Source organism: Solanum tuberosum, unplaced genomic scaffold (assembly GCF_000226075.1).
Source record: "Solanum tuberosum cultivar DM 1-3 516 R44 unplaced genomic scaffold, SolTub_3.0 scf00056, whole genome shotgun sequence".
Classification (NCBI taxonomy): Eukaryota; Viridiplantae; Streptophyta; class Magnoliopsida; order Solanales; family Solanaceae; genus Solanum; species Solanum tuberosum.
The window spans coordinates 1,838,791-1,858,965 of NW_006238986.1; the positions used below are offsets into that span (position 1 = coordinate 1,838,791).

Sequence of the window (20,175 nt, forward strand, 5' to 3'; positions counted from 1 at the left end):
CATGATTTGTGCCAATATTTGTTGAGGATTTTTATGGTTGTTTTCACTGTTTGTTTCTATTGAGATTGGGCTGCGTATTTACTTGTAGGCTCTAGGTATTAAGTTGATGAAGGGCACATGATATTATAGAAATACTAAAGATAAGATCTGCATATTTACTTTATTTTTATGATTGGTTCTGATCGGTGAATGTCAGTTGGTATGGGTGGAAATCTTGTTGATTTAGTTGGTGTTTATGTTATCATCTGTGCAACTGTTGGTGTATTAGTGAGTTGGTACAAGAGTGACTGAGAACTGTAATTTGACGACTTCAGGTTGTGAAGTTTGCATCAATCGATACACCTCTGCTCTTGGTTTCTTTCCATTTACACTCTTTGTATTTAAAATTGTATATTAGTTGATTGTTACAGTGCATAATATTGTCACTGGTAGCTATAGTAAGTAGCAAAACAAAATATCAACTCCTAGTCAGCCTACCAAACAAACTTTAAATGGGTTAACAGTTCAGGTTTGCTGTCCTCGGTGCTAGCTTGGGCTTGAAACTGGCCTTGTACATCACTTCCTGGATGATGCGTCAAATCAAAATAATTTTCGATTCCTCTCTTGCCACACTTGATATATGTGATTAGTCATAGTCATTCGGTAAATGTGAGCATGATGTAAATTACTCCTCATGTTATTCTAAGAACAATCAAGTTCACCTTGCCAAATTAACATCAAAGCCTACTTTAGTGAAGTACTTTTTTGCCTTGAAATTTTTAATATTTTCATTTATGTAGGATGACAACTAACCAAACACCTAAGGTTGGAAAACCATACACCAAATGGAGTGAAGTTCAAGATGAACATTTCATTTACTTTATTGCTGAACAAGTTAAGTTAGGAAGAACGCAACCAGGAGGCTTAACCACCGAAGGATGGGATAGTGTAGAAAAAGAAATGAACAAGCTATATGGGGACAAATTAGATAAGACTAAAATGAAAAATAGGATGAGGACTTTGAAGAAGATATATGCTACTATGAAGAGAATGTCACAACATAGTGGATTTGGGTGGAATGAAGAAACTCGAAAAGTTGATGTTGAAGATGATGTCTGGGAGCAATACCTTGCAGTGAGTTACATATATTCTTTTTTTTTTCGATATAGTTTAAATTTATGTTATTTATTTTCTGATTTAAGACTATTGATAATATAATAGGCACACCCAAAAGATTCTAAGTATAGGACGAAGACGTTGCCAGACTATAATACTTTGGCATTAATTTTTGGAGATATTGTCGCTGATGGTAGGAATGGGTGTGAAATTAATGATGTCGAGGATTTTCAAAGTGAATTCACCGATGATGATATAGCTGCTGAAAAAGTTACCATACCTACTGAAGATACACAATTTGTTGACTAGGATGATGGATATTTTGTTCAGAACATGAACTTTACTAGTCCTGAAATAACTCAATCATCTAATCAAGAAAAGAGAGCAGGAAAAAGGCATTTAGATGAGCAACCAACTTTGACATCACGTCCAAAGAGAATTAAGAATTCTATTGGAAATAGCTTGGCAAAATCTGTTGATCGATGGACAGCAATAGCTGAAGAACAAATAAGGCTACAACATGAACCAAAAAACACTTCCGCTGAAAAATTAATGCCTTTGATATTGGAATTAGACTTGGATGATGAATGGACTATGCAAACTGTTGACCTCCTTGTAGATAAGAGAAATGCTGAATTTTTTGCTGCTATGCCTCCAGAGCTTAGAAAGAAATGGGTCATGCGCAAACTTGGTTTATATTGAGTGATGTCGTTTAAAAGCATATTTTGTTGTTCGAATGACGTTTTGGGCTGGTATCTTATTTACTTCTAGATTATCTATTCTAGAATTAATTCATTTACTTGTCAAATAGGATGGCAAAGGATGATCATGTCATGGTGTTTCTGGCAAAATGTGTACTTTTAATTAGTATCATTGCAAGTTATTTTGGTGTTGGATCCAAAAAAAGAGTGCACGGATCAATTTTAACTAGAGCAGATTTTATTAAATATTTGATTGAAGGACATCCTCGTGGATGCTATGACCTATTACGTATGAATGTTGGATGTTTCTTGCAATTTGCAGATGAGATGAAAACAAGAGGTCTATTAACTGATTCAAGAATGGTTAGAGTTGAAGAACAACTGGCTATATTTTTATTTACGTTAGCTCATAATGAAAGGAATAGAGTTGTGCAAAATCGTTTTCAACATTTAGTCGTTATTTTAACAAGTGCTTGAAAGCTTGTCTCCGATTAGGGAAATACTATGTGAAACAGGCAAGGAAAAGATATCTCGCATGAAATATCCTCTAATCCTATTTTTTTATCCTTGGTTCAAGGTTAGTTTTTAGCATTACATTTATTTTTACTAGTTAAAATTTTATAGTTGTTTTGTGTCATATTTTAAAATTTATTGTAAGCTTTTTGAAGGATTGCGTTGGAGCTATAGATGGAACTCATATTCCTGCACTAATACCCATGGAAGAACAACCGAGATATAGAAATCGTAAAGGAGTTCTTTCTCAAAATGTCCTTGCTGTTGTAGATTTTGATATGAAGTTTCAATACGTGCTTAGTCATTGGGAAGGCTCTGCTTCGGATTCTAGAGTGTTAAGAAATGCTGTTTGGGAAAGATCACAAAATAGATTGAAAATTCCAAATGGTAATTTACTAATAATTCAAATAGTGATATTATTTATTTTTCTAAAGAGTACAAGCTGATACTTGTAATTTTGTAGGAAAATATTACATTATTGATGCAAGCTATGCAAATACAAAGGGCTTTCTAGCACCTTATCGTTGTGCACGATATCATTTGAGAGAATGGAGCCAAAACACAAGCACCACAAAATGCTCGTGAGCTCTATAACTTGAGACATTCAAAACTTCAAAATGTCGTAGAGAGGACATTTGCTGTTTTGAAAAAAAAAATTCCTATATTAACGACTCCACCTCCGTATTCCATCAAAAAACAAGGTTGGATTGTACTATCATGTTGCATACTTCATAATTTCATTCGTAAGTGGAATTGGCAGGATTCATATTTTGAAGAACACATGGAAGAGGAAATAGAAGATTCTCACGGTTTGAATGATATTGACTCTGATTCTGATTCTGATGAAGAAGACATTGGACGAGGACCGACAGATGCTGATAAACAATATATGTGCAATCTGAGAGATGAAATAGCTCAACAAATGTGGAATGCTAGAGCAATTAGGTGAATATCATAGATCGAATGATTCTCTTAGTTTTGTTGTGACTTGACTGTATAAAAAAGGTTATGTTGTAGCAAAAAATATACTTCTAAGTACGTATGTACGCATATGCCATATAGATCAAGGACGTAAATCATGTGCAATACAAGTTGCCAACATTGTAAGAAATTGTCTTTTGTCAATTATCCTAGTCGTTGGACGGATTAGTGGGGAAAAGGAATGGGAGTAGTCTAGCTTGTGGATGGAGGTTGAAAGGGACTTAAGTTCATATGTATTTGGAGTAGTCTGTTATCACAACTCATGAATGATAGAGCAACATTTCTTCAAATATTTTTGGTCTGATGTCATTCATGATGGCAAATCTTGTTAACTCCATTTTTTTTTTGTTTCACTGCTACACCACTTGTATGTCACCCAAGTTATGCCATTATTGCAAGCACAACTATTATCACTGAGGGTGCAATCAGTTTCTTTTTGCCATCTCAAGCATAATTTTGATGTGTGATGCTGGAAAATCTAGGCTTGAAAAAACTTTTGTATTCATTAATTAATTTAAGTAGTAATATTATTTACTTAAAATCTAATGTATTTTAAAATTTAACTGTGTAATTACATTGTGGCATCCAAACAGGACATGAGTAATTACAATGTGGCAACCAAACAGGCCAATGTAATTACTAGACAGTGTAATTACTAGGCTGGTAATTACTACCCTAGTAATTACACCAATTCCAATTACCAGGTGGCTTTCCAAATAGACCCTTAGTACTAAAATCTCTGTTCAAGTGTCTCTCATTAGCTCTAGTGTTTCTTCTATTTTTCGGCTATTGGTAATCGTGGGACGTATTGGCAATGGGTTCATAGGAGGTACTTGTGATGTAGTCGCTAGGTTGTGTGCCCTTGGAGCAGATGTGTTGTCCATTGATTCGGGCAGTGTCGAGGTACCTAAAACCAACCAAGGATTATTTATTTTTTAGTTTTACATTGGTTTAGACATTTAAAATACATAACCTAATTTTAATTTTCTTTAATGTTTAATCATGTAAATAATACTTATTAGACTTATTTAGCATGATTTAGTACTTTTAAATTATAATCATTTTCATTATGACTTATCAATTTGCAATATTTATTTTATACGATTTCATTATTATTTTTTATTGAATATTTTAGTGTCATCGCTCATCTCATATTTTGTATTATTTTCTTAAGAAACGCCTTAGATAGTTGTAGTTTGGTTGGACTAAAGAAATATTTAGAGTACAAGTTAATTATATGTTTGTATAAATACTTTACCGGAAAATTCAAAAACCCGAAAAAATCCAAGGTTTATAGTTTGGTTTGATTTTAAAATTCGACACAAATGGTTTGGTTTGATATTTGAAAATTCGAACCAACCCGAAAAACTCCGAGGTTGAAAAACATGAATAAACCCGAGTTTTATTGGTTTGGTTTGATTTATAATTTTAAAAATTTGACACAAATGATTTGGTTTGATATTTGAAAAATCCGAACCAACCTGATCAAGTACACCCCTAATTAAAAGGAATGAAATTTGATAAAAACCCTTGGATTCATCTTCTTCTATAAAAGGTATGAAATTCTTCCAGAATAAACAAACTTTCTAAAGAAAAATTTAGAAATTTAAAATTGGGAGTGAGTTATTTAATTCTAAGTTTGACACATGCTTCTCTGTTAAAATTAAGAATAAATTTGTACCAAAGTATAGTGGAAGTCTGAGAGGGATATATTTGGATCGAAAGTATAACAAGAGAGGTATATTTGGATCAAAAGTATAAAAATGGTATATTTAAACTAGGGAAAAAGGTCAAATATACCCTCAAATTTTAAAAAATGATATATATACCATCCGTTACACTTTAAGGTTGTATATACCCTTACCATCCGTTATATTTGGATCAAACGGAAAGACACGTGGCATGATCTCAAATATTTACCCTATTTAATTTATTTTATCCAAAATTAATTATTTTTAATCAATTTATTTTAATCCATTCACTGTCCTTGCTGCCTTAGCTTCAAAGAGACGTCCGCTTCTCTCCATTGTTGACCTCAAAGCTTCCAATTATATCCATTGATCAACAAATCAAGCTCCTTTGTATATCCTTCGAGTTCGCTCCATCCGATTTCAAGTTCTCTCGAAGAAACCCCTAAATTTTACGTATCTAGATCTGCAACCACTATTGGAGCAAAAATAGTTCAAAATATTCACTTAATTTGATTCGAATTTCATCACAATAAATAATTTCTAGATCTCCGATCAATGGCGAAGGAATTTAACGTCCCATCAATGAATTTTTCTGTCCGGCGAAACTCCAGATCCACGGCAACATATCCTTCCAACGGTGTCGTTTCAACCACCGAAGTCGTAGAATCCTAAGATACCTTTCATGTCCTTCGATGTAGGATCTGTTGTTGCTTTCACTCTGCAATTCACGTCCACCACTATCGGCGGCGGTGGCTCACCGGATTTTGAAGGCAAGCTATCGTTGCTGGAGGAGCTTGGGATTAACACAAAACAAATCTACCAAAAGATGTAATCGATTGTGAATTTGCTCACGTAAAGGCAGATTTCATCTTCTTAATGGCATACTGTCGGGTTGTTCATCTTCTTCATGGCATAAATGCCGGAAAGCTTAATTTTGAAGGGATGGATAATTGGGATTAAAAAAAATTATTTTAGGGTAAAAATAAAATAAAATAGGATAAATGTTTGAGATGACGCTTCCGTTTGATGTAGGGGCATATATGGCCAAAAAGTATGACGATAAGGGTATATACAATCGTAAAGTATAACGAAAGGTATAAACATACCATTTTTAAAAGTTCGAAAGGTATATTTGTCCTTTTTCCCTTTAAACTATTTCAGATAGTACAAGGGTATATTTGACCCTTTTCTGAAGGAAAAAAAAACTGATTGGATATGATATGATGGGATAAATGATTCTAAACCACTTTAATTCCTTAAAACCAAAAAATTTAGAACCTTTAAATGAGTTCACTGAAATCAACTTTAACAATAAAAAAAATATTTTCCATTTTTTTCACGTTTAGTTCGCTTAAATATTTTGAAAAATAACTTTCAAATGAATTTATTTTATTCTAATTTAAGGAAAATGGCTTCTCTACGTGAAGTAAGAAAAAAGATTTTCAGAAGCTCTTTTTCAACTCTACCACCCCTTATACCACTACTTACTCCAGCTAGACTCTGATCTGGGATCTGATCCCAACATCGACCTTGATGCCAACCCAAGACTCGACATCAGGATCTAACCCCGACCAAAGACCTGACCCCGGCTTGAGTTTCAGCTCCCGACCTGGACTCGATCCAAGATCTAACCCCAACCTCAAAATCAAACCTCAACCTGGGACCCAAATCGAACCCAGGACCCGACCCCAACTCTCGATATGAACCCCACTGTGACCTCAACCTATGATCTGCCTTAACATAACACTTCGAATGTTTGAATTATGTTGAACTAATCAAATGCATGTGATTTTGATCCAAATTATGTTTAATCGAGTTTTGAGATTCGAAATCTATCTCAAAATGATGAGAAATCAAATTTGGGGTTTACCGCATCAAATCATTTGTTAATCGGAGTTATGTATAAAAAGTTATGAGTGTCTTGTGAAATTACCGTGCAAAAGTTAAAACCTTGCTCAAAATTTTTATTTCACTACATTTTTTAGCCTACTTCTTAGAAAGGAAACACCCAAAGTCCTCTCTCAAACACCTAAGGTGAGTTCCTATTCTAATATTTCGATTTAAACATTGATTTTATCGTGGATTAACATACAAATGATTATACTAATTCGTAGATCTTGAGAGTTAGATTACTTGGAATTCTTAAGCTTTTAATTTATCTATTTCATAATTAATAGGGATAAAATGGTAAACTCATTATCTCAATCATTATTTTTTAAATATGTGTATCAATTTAAAAGTGAACAAGTAATTAGGGGCAGATGACGTATTAGTTAACCTCTTGAAAAAAACTCTACATCTTCAAAATTATTTAGACTTCCAAAGACCATATTAATTGTAGCGGTAAATAGGAAAACAATAGTTAATTTTATCCTAAATTAATAAGTGACTAAGTAATATAAGACAAAAAAATTTAGTAAAATATCCATATAATATAGGACGGAGGAAATATGTCGCAAAATTAAAATTTAATAATTATTTTTAAAAAAAAATAAGAAGAAAAAAAGAAGAGGGTAGAATCTTAGCATTAGAAAATAGTCAAAAGTGTCGGTTGTAATTTCAATGAGAGATGAAGGTGGGAGTCACATGGCCAGCCAAGTATTTGTTGTGAAAACGCTGCTCAATTATACATATATTAATAAATAGGGAATTAACACCTACACATTATCCCTCTATGGTAAGAAAACATGTCAACCAACACTTTGCCCCATGACATCTTGTTTGGCTTCATGTTTTTTCGACACACATTCGAAATCAGGAAAATTGTATAAAATAGTAAATATTTAAATGATATTAAGTATTATAGCTATTATTTAGAAAAATTGTAATTCACAATTATAGTTTTCTTCCAAATCTTGCTATTAGTTTAATATGTATAATTCGTCGGATTGTATAAATTAGAATTTTATATAATTCGGTTCCTAATTGTATAAATTTAAAATTTGTATATGCTTACTCTAACTATTTGTATACGATTTATGAAAAAAATCACAATAAATTTTGATGTTTGTATATAGGCAAGCGAAATATACAAACGAAGTTTTGAAAAATTCCTAATGTATAAATACAAAATTTGTATATTCGCAAACGAAATATACAAACCATGGCTTCCTTAGTAAATGGAACTACAATTATGAAGCGCAATTATCGAAACTACAGTTATAATATAAAGGTTTATTATGTCTATTATGTTTGTTATTTCTGAAATTTTCTCATCGATATTTCCTCCATCTATTTTTACTTGTTTAATATATTAAAAATAATTATTTATTTAGTTTATTTTTTTTAGAGATAATTTATTATTTTGTGTCTATTTTATTCTTTATATTTGATACTATTCATTTTTCAATATTTAGACTTGAAAGTATGAATTTGACCAATATAAAAAATATACTACTTAATTAATTCATATTCATTAGTCAATTATGTTGGTCAAATATATACATTTGACCAAAAATAATTGACAACTAGACAAAAATGGAGGGAGTATTATTTATAAAAAAAGTGTAGGCTAAAAAGTTGGAGAGTGAGACGCATAATTTTGTTTTTATTACCATTTGAAAAAGAAATTTGCATCTCGTGACTATCCAACTCTATGAAATGACCGACAAGGATTGTGGTGGAGTGGTAAGTACTCCTTCATTCTTAATTAAGAGATCTCGGGTTCGAGTTCCCTTGAATACGAAATTGCCTTTGTTAGGGAGCGCTTTATCCTTTAATGTGGGACTTCTCGGAGCGAGTCCAGATTTAGTCGAGCTCCAATATGGATATTGGATACTGAGTGGAAAAAAAAAACTCTATGAAATTAAATGTAGTCTCATTTGGCTCAATTAATTTAAAGAGGATTTTAAATGGTATAGTCATCCACCAAATATCAATTATTTTCAAAATGAAATTTATACCCAAACAAAACAAAAAAACTTCAAATACATTATTTTAAACTTAAAAAAAAAACACTCTGTTTTTTTCAATACAAACCTAATTAAATATAGTCCAAACACCAAATCATCCTCTTATTTAACTTAATAATTCTCTCTTCGTCACAGCGAGGAAGATACAACAACAACATACTTAATGAAGTCCCGATAAATGAGTCTGGAGGAGGATAAAATACGCAGATTTTATCACTGTCTCAGATCACGGCAAGAAAATAATCCAATTAAACGACACAGTTGAATTTGGCTAACATATCTCTAACAAGAACTTCAGTAATACGACGATGAGCTTCATCTGTCAAATGAATTCCATCCCAATGAACATACTGTGCCGGATTCGCACAAGCATTAATCCCAGCTGCTCCACACACAGTCCTGAAGTTAAAATTATGCCTCCCTCCAGTTCCACAACACGCACTCAGCAATGTATTTTGATTAAACCCAAACGAAGACGGGTTGCGAATAAGTGACAAAATTGCACCATAAAAATCACCATAAACAATGCTAACATTTGGGAATTCACGTTGTAGATTCGCTATAGCCCTAACCATGTATCTATTATGATACGAAGCGAAATCATTGAAGTTCCTCAAGCATCCTAATTGATCGTAACCACTCGTATTGTTATCAGGGAAGGATGTGAGGTATAATGGGAGGCATCCGAGAGGGTAAATGCTCGGAACCAACACTCGTGTTGCTCCGAGCTGAATCACCTCTTTGATGCCTCTCATTATCCCTGCAACAACAAATGGAACGTAAGTTCTAACTTCTGTGATTTGCTTTCTCTGGAAGAAACAATTGTAGTAATCGTTTCCTCCCCATTCCCCCATTATTACTATCGACTTTTTCAAATTCTCTGCACATCTAGAACCACAAGTCGATTGGAGATGCGTTTTGAACCAATTTAATTGATTTGAAAGCGGAGTGTTCCATGTGGGTAACCGGATGTTACGAGCAGTCCAGAAGGATGTATCAAGGGCGGTAGCTCCGGCGACGGCGAAATTTACTCCTTGACTGAAAGATGCGCCTCTGTCTAAATAAGCATTGAGGAATGAGAGTTTGAATGATTGAGAAATGAAATCGGTGATAACGGCGGCCGTTGGAGAAGCGGCCGGTGGGTCTTCTGAAGAAAGTTTCACCGTAAGGGGAACGGTCGGCGCGGAAGATGATGGAAGCGCCGGGAGTACGGATGACATTTCCGGCGTCGGCGAGGGAGTCGCCGAGTTGGTAGACGGAGTTAACGTTGCATTTAGTTTGGGCAGATGAAGGAGAAAAGAAGAATGATGTGATGAGTAAAAGGGATAAGGAAAATTGGGTAAGAGAAAGAGTCGCCATTGAAGAATGTTTTTTGCTGCAAAATGGAATCCATTCACGTGCTACTTATAGAATGGTAGACCCCGATCTGTTTGGCCGTGTGATATGAAATTATGATATAAAATTATATCTAAATATCAAATTTTTGTTTGAATATGCGATATTGATTTGTAAGTTGTATTTTTATATTTATAAATATAAAATTTTCATAAATTGTAAAAATTATCATAATTGTCTTAATTTTCTTTATGTAGTCTTATCGAATAAGCAAAAATTCATACAATATAATACACTATAGTAAAATTACATTTTTAATAAATATATGATATTTATTGATTGAATTTTAGCTCAATAAAAAAGTTAATTTGAAAATGAGTTGTAGTATGCTACTCTTTAATAAAACTGAACATGGTCAATAATTTAGGGATATGTGTTGGTCGTTTCGGTTTGAATTTTATTAGTTTTACTTATTTATTATCGATTTGTAGACATGTTAAATCATTAAAATATTGACTTATCGACTATTGATTTATTGGTTATTAATTGTTATCGGGTTAACCGTTAAGATTTGACACAAAAAAACAATGAAAAACACTTAGAAACAAGGTGATAAAACAAATGAACCACACAAATAAGTTCACATATTGCATCTTTTCTCAAAAGCAAAGACCTTTATATTGTAGAATAACCAAAAGTTTAAAATTACCAAAAATAAAGTATAAAACTAACTCTAAGTCAAGGATTTTATATATATATATATATATATATATATATATATTTCATCGTATTCATATTATGTGGATTTTTCATCGCTCCTTTGATATTTATTGAATCAAAGGCAAATATGTAAAAATAAAATTCAACAACTTTTTAAATTTTTTAAATAAGTCAATTATTTTGAACTATAAAAACAATGTCAATAATTTCGTAGTGTGTCAGCTGTTGAGTGGCTGGTTGTCACTTTAATTTGTTTTTTTCTTCATTTATGGTTTTAGTTTTATTTAATGACAAAAATGATTAAACCTTTTGACTTTTTGACTGGTAATTCATTCATCAAGTGGCTTCAAAAACAGAATCTAGTAGTATTATTTTTACGTGAAGGAGTACATGTGGGTCAAATCACACTTTATTTTCTGTCTCAAATTTGACATATCGGGATTTTTAGTCTATTTTAAAAAGAATGATTTATTTATTTTTTTGGTGATATTTTAATTTTAGTTTTCCACGTAATATGTTTAAAATTATAAGATTAAAAATATATTTTTAGTATATTTAGCATAACTTTAGCTTAGGACTATAAAATTGAAAAATCTTTTTTAATTTTTTAAACTTTATGTTAAGTCAAATTAGACCATTTTTTTTAAAAGGAGAAAATAGTATTGTTTTATAAAAGAATTAACTGAATTTGTACGCTGTTGTTTTAGAAACTACTCCTACATGAAAAACTACTAAACATACTTATTAAAAATAAAATTAGAAGTTATATTTTCTTTGATTTTAAAAGAACGATCTATTTTTTTTTTATAAGAATCAAAGGGTCGACTGAAAGAAACAAGAAAATATATGTGAAATTATCAAAATCTAATTAAATTTATTCGCAACAAAGGACTTTATAGCTTTACCTTTCAATTGAATCCAATCAAATAATAATAATTTGAACTCAATAAAAAATGAAAAAACCAAATTGAATCTACCAAGAGGATAGCTCGATGGTTGATTAAGCTAGAAGAAATTAACACAAACAGTACTGGGAATCCACCCTAACCATACAACTACAATTACCAACTATGAACTACACTAATGCTAGGCTTGATCTAGAAACTACAAGGTTCAAAGCTTTCTAATATTCAATTCATCATAATCTTCGTAATCTAAGTTTTCCAAAATAATAAAAATTATTATTTATATTAAGAAAATTAAGAAGGTACTTTTTTGACAATTTTACCCTTAATGAGATAAGGACCTTATTTGGTTATCTTCTTTTTGTGAATTCTTGAATTTATGAGAGCGTCATTTGCATACATGGTCACTTTCTTCACTTTGATGGATCTTCAACACATTATATGTCTTTATTTGGTATCCAGCAAATTCCTCTAAAATTTTCATATGATTTATGCTATTCAACACTTTAAAAGACATTTTGATACATGTGACACAGCTTTAATTTAAAATCATAAAATTAAAAAAAAAAATCTTTACTTTTTTAGAATTTGTATCAAATTAAACTAAATCATTTTCTTCTAAGTAAAAGTAAATAATTTTATGTGACCAAGAAAAAACCACTTGCACTTGTCCCTAGGAGACTTTTGTTTCCTAACGGGTGTCATTTTGTCCCATCTGGGCAAATTGCTAAAATGAAGCCCAACACAACCTTCATCAACTCTATTATTAAAACGTGTAAAATAGAAAGTGAACAACTAAAAAAGAAATAAATTACGTATATTTTAAGGAGAATACATCTTAAATGTTTACTTTTTCTGTCTCTAATTACTTGTTCATTTTCATTTTTAATTGTTCCTAATTATTTGTCCATCTTGACAAATCAAGAAAAAACAATTTTTTTCACCTATTATATCCTCAATTAAATGACTAATTACTTTGAAAAATGTAAATTTTGTCATCCACTTCATAATTATTAAGGGTAAAATGGTAAACTCATTATGTCACTAATTATTTTCTTAATATAGGTGTGTCAATTCAAAAATAGACAACTAATTAAGGACAAATGGAGTATTAAATTTGTAAAAATATCTCATTAGAGTTATTTTGATTTTCTTTAGATAATATAATTATCAAACTATGCACATATTTTCAATAAGGTGATGAAAAGTAACGAAAAAATTAAATTTTATCGGAGGCTTATACATGTATATTTTTAGAATCCATTTTTAGATCCAATATTTCAAATAGATTTTTAATAAAATAAATTTTATTCATATAATTAGAGCAAAATGAAGATGCAATTTTTCGTTAAAAAGCTTATAAATGTATCACTTATTTTTAACAGAGCCTTAAATAGTTATCTTTTTAATTTGCCTTTTTGTTTAAAATTCAATCTAATAATAGGCAATAATGCATTTCCGATGTTTTTCTTAAAGCTGATCTTTATTTTCATTTAAGAGGAATTTCTTAAATAGCAAATCTTTCTAATTGCAAACTTGAGATTAATGTTTATGCAACATAATAGGAGAAGATGATAGTGATTTTTCATGAAAAAGAATTGTATTTGAAGTGAGTCAAATTAATTTTATATAATGGGTTAATATTGGATAAAAATGGTTCTAAAAAAGAAAAATGTATAAATTTCGGTTAAATTTTTTGTTTTTATCATCACTTTACACCTTATTGGAAATAATGTGCATAATATGATAATTATATTATTCAAAAATTATTTTAGAAATATATATTTACAAGTTGGATAACCATTCCAGGAATCCACTTTATTTTTTACTTAAAAAAATGCAGGTGTCGGTGAACATATTTCCTTTTTCGAAAGTAAAACCGTTTGAGTTTGATCGATAATTTGCATATGAAATCTTCACTTTTTTTAAAATAATATATATATATTTGTAAATTACGTAAAGAGGACTATGACTCACAATAATTGACAATCCAATATATTTAAAAGATATATAAAAAATTTATAATCAAAAATAAATTTATTTGAACCTCAAAATAAAAAATATGTCATATAAATTAGAACGGAAGAAGTATATTATTATTTTTTTAGTAAAAAGGAACTGTTTGCCAACAAAGATTGTGCTTTAATAATTGAATATGATAAAATGCACACATTTAAGCATAAGCACGTTGCTTGAGAAAGAGAGCCTTTCTTACCTACTACCTTTTGGTTGGAGTAAAGATAGGTAGGTGGAAAAGTTTTGAATTTGAATTCAATATTTGCAAAATAATGCTTATTTGCATCCGTCTTATATTAGTTGATTACTTTTATTTTTATATATGTATTAAAAAATTATAAATAAGAAGGTAATTTTCCTAACTATTTCATTCCTTAAAATTTTATTTTGGGATTTCACAAATAAATGTGAACACTTTTAAAACGAATTAATGGAAAGAGTAATATAGGAAGAATTTAATTAATATTTTTTTGACTTAATAAGGTAAACAACTAATATAGGACAATTATTTTTAGAAAAGTGATCAACTAATATTTTAGTTGTCATAGTTTTCTTTATTATAATCAAACAATAACAACTTTGACCAACATTTTATGATGTATTTTTCATCATATAGATATGCAGAAAATTGTAATTTATAGTATTTTTCGTATTTTGAATATCTAAATTTTTTAATTCAAAATATTGAATTAATGTAATCTAATTTAACTTTGAAAATTAGTCAAATTGACTTTCGAAATGCGCAACATGACAACTAAAAAAGAACGGAGGGAGTAGTATATTTTTATTGGATCATAAAATGATTTCTTTTGGAAAAATATAGGGTCTGGAAAGCATCTTTATATACGATACTACTACCTTTGTTTCATATTAGATGAGTATCTTACTAATAGTATTTGTCTCATATTACTTGATCACTTATTAAATTAGGATTGAATTAATTAAATATTTTTCATTTTACCTGTCACACCCCAAGCCTACACCTTGAAGGTGGCCGACACTCAGAACCATTGGTAGTCCCAAGTGAACCCTTGGTCTGACTGACTACTGAGCGAAACACTATACATACATAAAGAAGTCTTATAAAATAGACATTTAAAATCAATTAAAGATATCTAATACAAAAGTCAGAAATAAATCTGAATATAAATAATGTTAATAAGAATAATGTTAAAATTTCTCAATGCTCAAGACTGAATTGGCTCGCTAACTTTGTCTATATATGAAGCCTTTACTAATAGGTGTCAGGACAAGACCTACGACTATCTGACTATTTAACTAAATGACTAAAAATCAAATAAACTGAACTAACTAAATTGGATCCCTCCGAAAGTCAGGAGGTCTCATCAGCGACAAATGAAAAGAGATCTTGTTGAACGCCTGCTATCAAGAGTAATTGAACTGCATTATAAAACGATGCAATATCAAATAACATTAGTACATGAAACGTACTGTATGTAATAAGATTGAATTGAAATACATAATTGAATAGAATACATGAACTGAAAGTAAAGCATGAACATGAAATGACATCATTAAAGTTTTACAGTAAGATATGCAATAATAGGAAATACTATAATAATAATAATATACTTTACTTTTCTTGGGGAGTTCTCTAACCAACAACCATCACTATGAGGCTCGTGATGATACAACGTCTCGTCCACGTTGCCAGAGTATGAAATGTAACTCACTTATGGATCCACTAAAAAGCCTTCTTGAGGCAGGTGAGGAGTCGCCCGAATTTCGGTACGATCCTATCTACGTTGAAAGTGCAGGTTATGAGATTCGAGCTATCATAACTCTTACCCAAATCGGTGATCAATCCTACTCCCAAAATATATGTATTAATGGGCTTATAATGATAATATCCATTGAGTTGAATTAATATTCAAAAGGCCCTCTTTAAATGATAAATTGATCTTTACTTTAATTTACTGGCTAAAATGCTTGTGTAAACTGTTTATACTCTTCTTAGAATAGTAGTTCTCTTCTCAATGCAAAATAATACATTTGGAACCGTTAGCGTTCCTTCAAAACTTTTTTCAAATGATGCTTAAAATATACTTGGACTCACTTTAAATTCTAAAATCAATGCTTGAAAATAATTGTACAAAAACTTTCAACAAAATCTCAATTACTAGGGTTCATGAGGTAAATATAAGCATGAACAACAACTCAAGAATTAAAATGCATAGAGTGTCAAATCTCATCTCAATAGTTCGGAAATGGGAACTCCAAAAATTCATGGAACTTAGGGTAGAAACCTAGATTTATCTCTTCACTAATTGAATTTAGATGTAGGGCGTGATGAAGAACTTAGTCCAACACTATGAATAGTTTTACATACCTGATTATGAAGCTATTGGATAGAAGAATTTGGTGGAGACTTCATTTTTCTTGATCCTGAGGAAGAACACTAGCTTTCTTGGAGGAAAACTTTGATCTTGAAATCTTGGTGCTTGATCTTGAGGAAGAAAATATATTTTATAGAGTTCTTAGAGTGGAATAACTTGAGAAAACCTTGGATTGAAGACTTCTCTTTGTGTTTTGAATTTTTGACATAGAAGTTTTAGGGTTCTTGATGGAAAAGAGGAACCATGAATGAATTCTGAGAAAATTTTTGGAAACTTGAATGTTTTGATTGATGATTATGAGAGGATAACTAGTTACTTGAATGATATACTCCTTTAAAACACCCAAAATGACTTATAGGGACAAAAAGCTTGGGAAAGGACCAAGGTAACACGAACACATGCATTAAGTTTCTAGAAAAAAATCGCAGCACGCCTTCATAGAAGGCTCCACGATCCGTGGAACATTCCATCATCCATAGTATCAGCCGTGAAATAGCGACTGTATGACAGGGCTTCACTGAAATGAGTATAACGTTTTACTCCAAACTCTAAGTAATGTAAACTTGGTGGCATTAGAAAGAAGATTCATATACCTTTAATTTGATGGGTTATTGGCCACGCGACTCTTCATATTCTAAGAGATGTGATTATTTGAAGTTGATCCAAGTAAAATATTATATTGACACTCAATTGATAAGGAAACTTTCAACTCAACTTTGTGTTTGAGGATTCTTATAACCTTAGTCAATCTCTAAATCTATTCTCACACTAAGGAATTGACCTTAACACCTAAGCACAATTTAAGAATCATCCGGTAGAACCTTATACGCATATGAAGAATGGTTTGAGTCTTAGTTTAGAAATTTTAAGGGTGTTACGATACCTCTGTAATTAATATGTCTTTGGAAGTTTAATTTTTTTTTTTGAAGATCCATTTTTTTTTGAAGAGGCCATTTAATATGAACAAAGGGAAAAATAGTAAAATTGATCAATCTGTAAATGATTTCTTATTAACCATGTAAAATAAGAAGTGCCCATATAATATGAAATAAAGGGAGTATATACGAATTAATAAGGTGAAACATGTTTGTCTGTCTGTAAAGAGGATAAATTAGTCAATTAATATGTCTATTTATGCATTAATTATTTGTACATTTTGGTTAGAAGATTATATATTTTTTGTTCTTTACTTGGATGAACAAAAATGTGCCTTATTTAATGTTCTTTGTTTTATGTTTATGAAGCCTGACCTTTAAATACCTTTATTTCGCTCCTACTTTATTTTTGCATTATTTTACTGTAATAATCAGATTCGGTCGTTATGAGTAAGCTAATAGTGAATGAATTTGGACCAGAAAACTTTTTGGGTAGTGACTTAAATTTTTTTCCAGCTAGGTCAGCCTCACAAAAAATCTGGACTATGTGAGGTCTGGGGTCATCCGGGAATGGGTGGGGTGTGATTTGGGGGTTTGGTTGATATATTCTTGTATCCAAGACATTAAGGAATCCATAATGCCTTTCAAAATTGAATTCAGGTTAGTAGAACTCTCGAAATTAAACTTGACGTGAAAGGTATATGTCGGAACATCAAGAAAAGATTTGTGTTGTAAAAATTAACTTTTTCTAGAGTTTAAGTTTCTAAGCTTTAATCGATCCCGCTATAGCGAGCCGAATTGGGTTTTAGTGTAGAAACAACCCCGAAATCTCTGTTTTCTGCATTTTGAGTTCTTGGACTTGGAAGAGGCGATTTTGGACAGGTAGCACCTATTTCTCCACAGAATTCATTGATAAAGGTAAGAATTCAACTCCCCAACCTTATGCATTGATTATTAATCCTGAGAATCTAGGTTATTGCTATTGGTGTCATGCTCTGAGCCTACATTCTGAGCGGGACTGACACTCGAGAACCATTTCTGGTCCCAAGCGAACCCTTGGCCTGGCTAGACTCTCAGCGGAAGACTTTAAGAATTAATAAAAGAAAACAAATGCAACTTTACTCTACTTTCTCAAAATAACTTAGAATGTTTTAGAATTAAACATCCAACTAGCCAAAGTGGCAACTCAAGTTTTATAACAAAACAATTTAAATGCAAAGACTAAATGACTATAGCTATCTATCTATGAAGCCTCTAATACTATGAGGGATGTCGGGACAAAACCCTCGATCATCCTAAAAACTAAAATAATAAAGTAAAAATGAAAATGGATCACCCGGAAAGCAAGGAGGCTCACCAAATGACTCTGAAATGCTCAACTGGATCAACGAAGCGCTTGATGTTGATCCTGATAACCTATATCTACATCACAAAAGATGCAGGCCAAATGGCGTCAGTACATGGAATGTACGAGCATGCGAGGGAAAAACTAAACATGACATAAGCTAGAACTGAAATCTGAAAGAAACACTTACCTCAACATTACTCAACTCAAGGCAAAAATAAACAACAATAAAGATACAGTTTATATAAAGCATTTAAAACAGTAGATAACATCTCAAAGTATTGAAAAATACAATAATATCCCAGTTGTATGGAAGAATACAAAATAAACTCTGTTTGGGAGATTCTTTAAATGATAACCATCACTATGTCACTTAATAGGAAGGCTCCAACTTAAAGAGAACTATCTAATTCTTGTTTATAAGGATAAGTAGGAATCATAATTCCCTTTTTACTGGATGTGTTTTAAGCTTACCGCAAATAATTTATCACCATGCTATAATGGATTTTTTTTTGAATTCCAGCTTATAGAAAATAGTTTGTCTGTGTTTTGAAGTAAACCAATCAAAGCACTGTTCCAACTAACCGATGGAAAAGTTCTAGGCAGAGGGACAAAATGAGGTTTATATGTATTTGTATTCTAGAAAACTATTGATATCTTGAACTGTTCTAAAGACTTCTAAGGTTGCAAAGTATGTCATATTTGTGAGTTCATGTCTAGATATCAAGAGAAGTTTGAATGCTTTGTTTGTTTGATACTGCTATGTGATGTGATGTCATTGTACGTTTATTTGAACCTCCCTTTCCTTGTTTGTTTCTTTCATCCTGCTCTTCTTGTTCCCTTTTATTTTTACCTCATAATTTACACTTAAGTTGTTCATATATGCTGTGTAATTCATTGAAATAATCCTTACAGAAAACTGAAGTCTTCCTTTGTCTTTGCAGCGACATGTTTCTGATTTCTATATCTCTGATTTCCAGTCTGGATTAAGGGCTTTGGTCAAAACTGGGTATGGTGCAAGAGTAACCCTTTATGTCGAAGAGTCTATCCAGTGATGACTGAATAATGCGATTGAAAGAAGGGTATGGCTTAACTCAACTTCAATGAATCTTGAATATTTCTTCTGCTTGAGTTCTTTGATTAAATAACAGACAACATGCTCAATCATATCTAGATGCCTGCTTTGATTAATATTGTATATATTATTACTTTTTTATCCCTGCCATGCATGTTGTCCTCAGTTTGGTTTTTCCTCTCCCAAATCTTTGTTCAGGTATATAAAAGAGGGTAGCACTGTGAGTGTAATGGGAGTTGTCCGACGGAACGATAACGTTCTGATGATTGTTCCTCCTCCAGAGCCACTTTCAACAGGATGTCAGTGGTCTAAATGTATTCTTCCAGCCAGTCTGGAGGGTATCGTTTTGAGATGTGAGGACAGTTCAAAGATTGATGTCATTCCTGTGTAGCACTTTTATGATTATAGAAGGCTATGCTGTTTTTGTTTTAAATATGTTGGAAAACCCTCTTCTGTCAGTGGCAACAAGAATTATATTGATCAACATATGTGTTAAGTGAACAATAAGAAAAGATAAAAATAATTTTCTCTATACATGTGTTATATAAAAATATGCTTTGCTAAATTTTCTAAAAGTGATGTTGATGTAATATTGTTAAACCAAAAGGTTCTCTTTCTGTTTGCCCATTCCTGAACAAACTTGTATGTAAGCCTC

The 20,175-nt window shown here is 31.4% G+C and overlaps 1 protein-coding gene and 1 pseudogene across 2 annotated transcripts; one reads left to right on the forward strand and one right to left on the reverse strand.

Annotated features, from left to right (window-relative positions):
• The first annotated feature begins 201 nt into the window (after nucleotides 1-201).
• On the forward strand, nucleotides 202-1,425 carry LOC102596185 (uncharacterized protein At2g29880-like). Its single transcript, XM_006344906.2, has 3 exons — nucleotides 202-275; nucleotides 780-1,113; nucleotides 1,201-1,425. Exons 1-3 carry the CDS (start codon nucleotides 202-204, stop codon nucleotides 1,402-1,404), a joined length of 612 nt encoding a protein of 203 aa, XP_006344968.1. The 3' UTR covers nucleotides 1,405-1,425.
• Nucleotides 1,426-8,889: 7,464 nt separating this feature from the next.
• On the reverse strand, nucleotides 8,890-10,284 carry LOC102583705 (acetylajmalan esterase-like; annotated as a pseudogene). Its single transcript, XR_367116.2, has one exon. The product of XR_367116.2 is annotated as an acetylajmalan esterase-like (transcript).
• Between the last annotated feature and the right edge of the window lie 9,891 nt (nucleotides 10,285-20,175).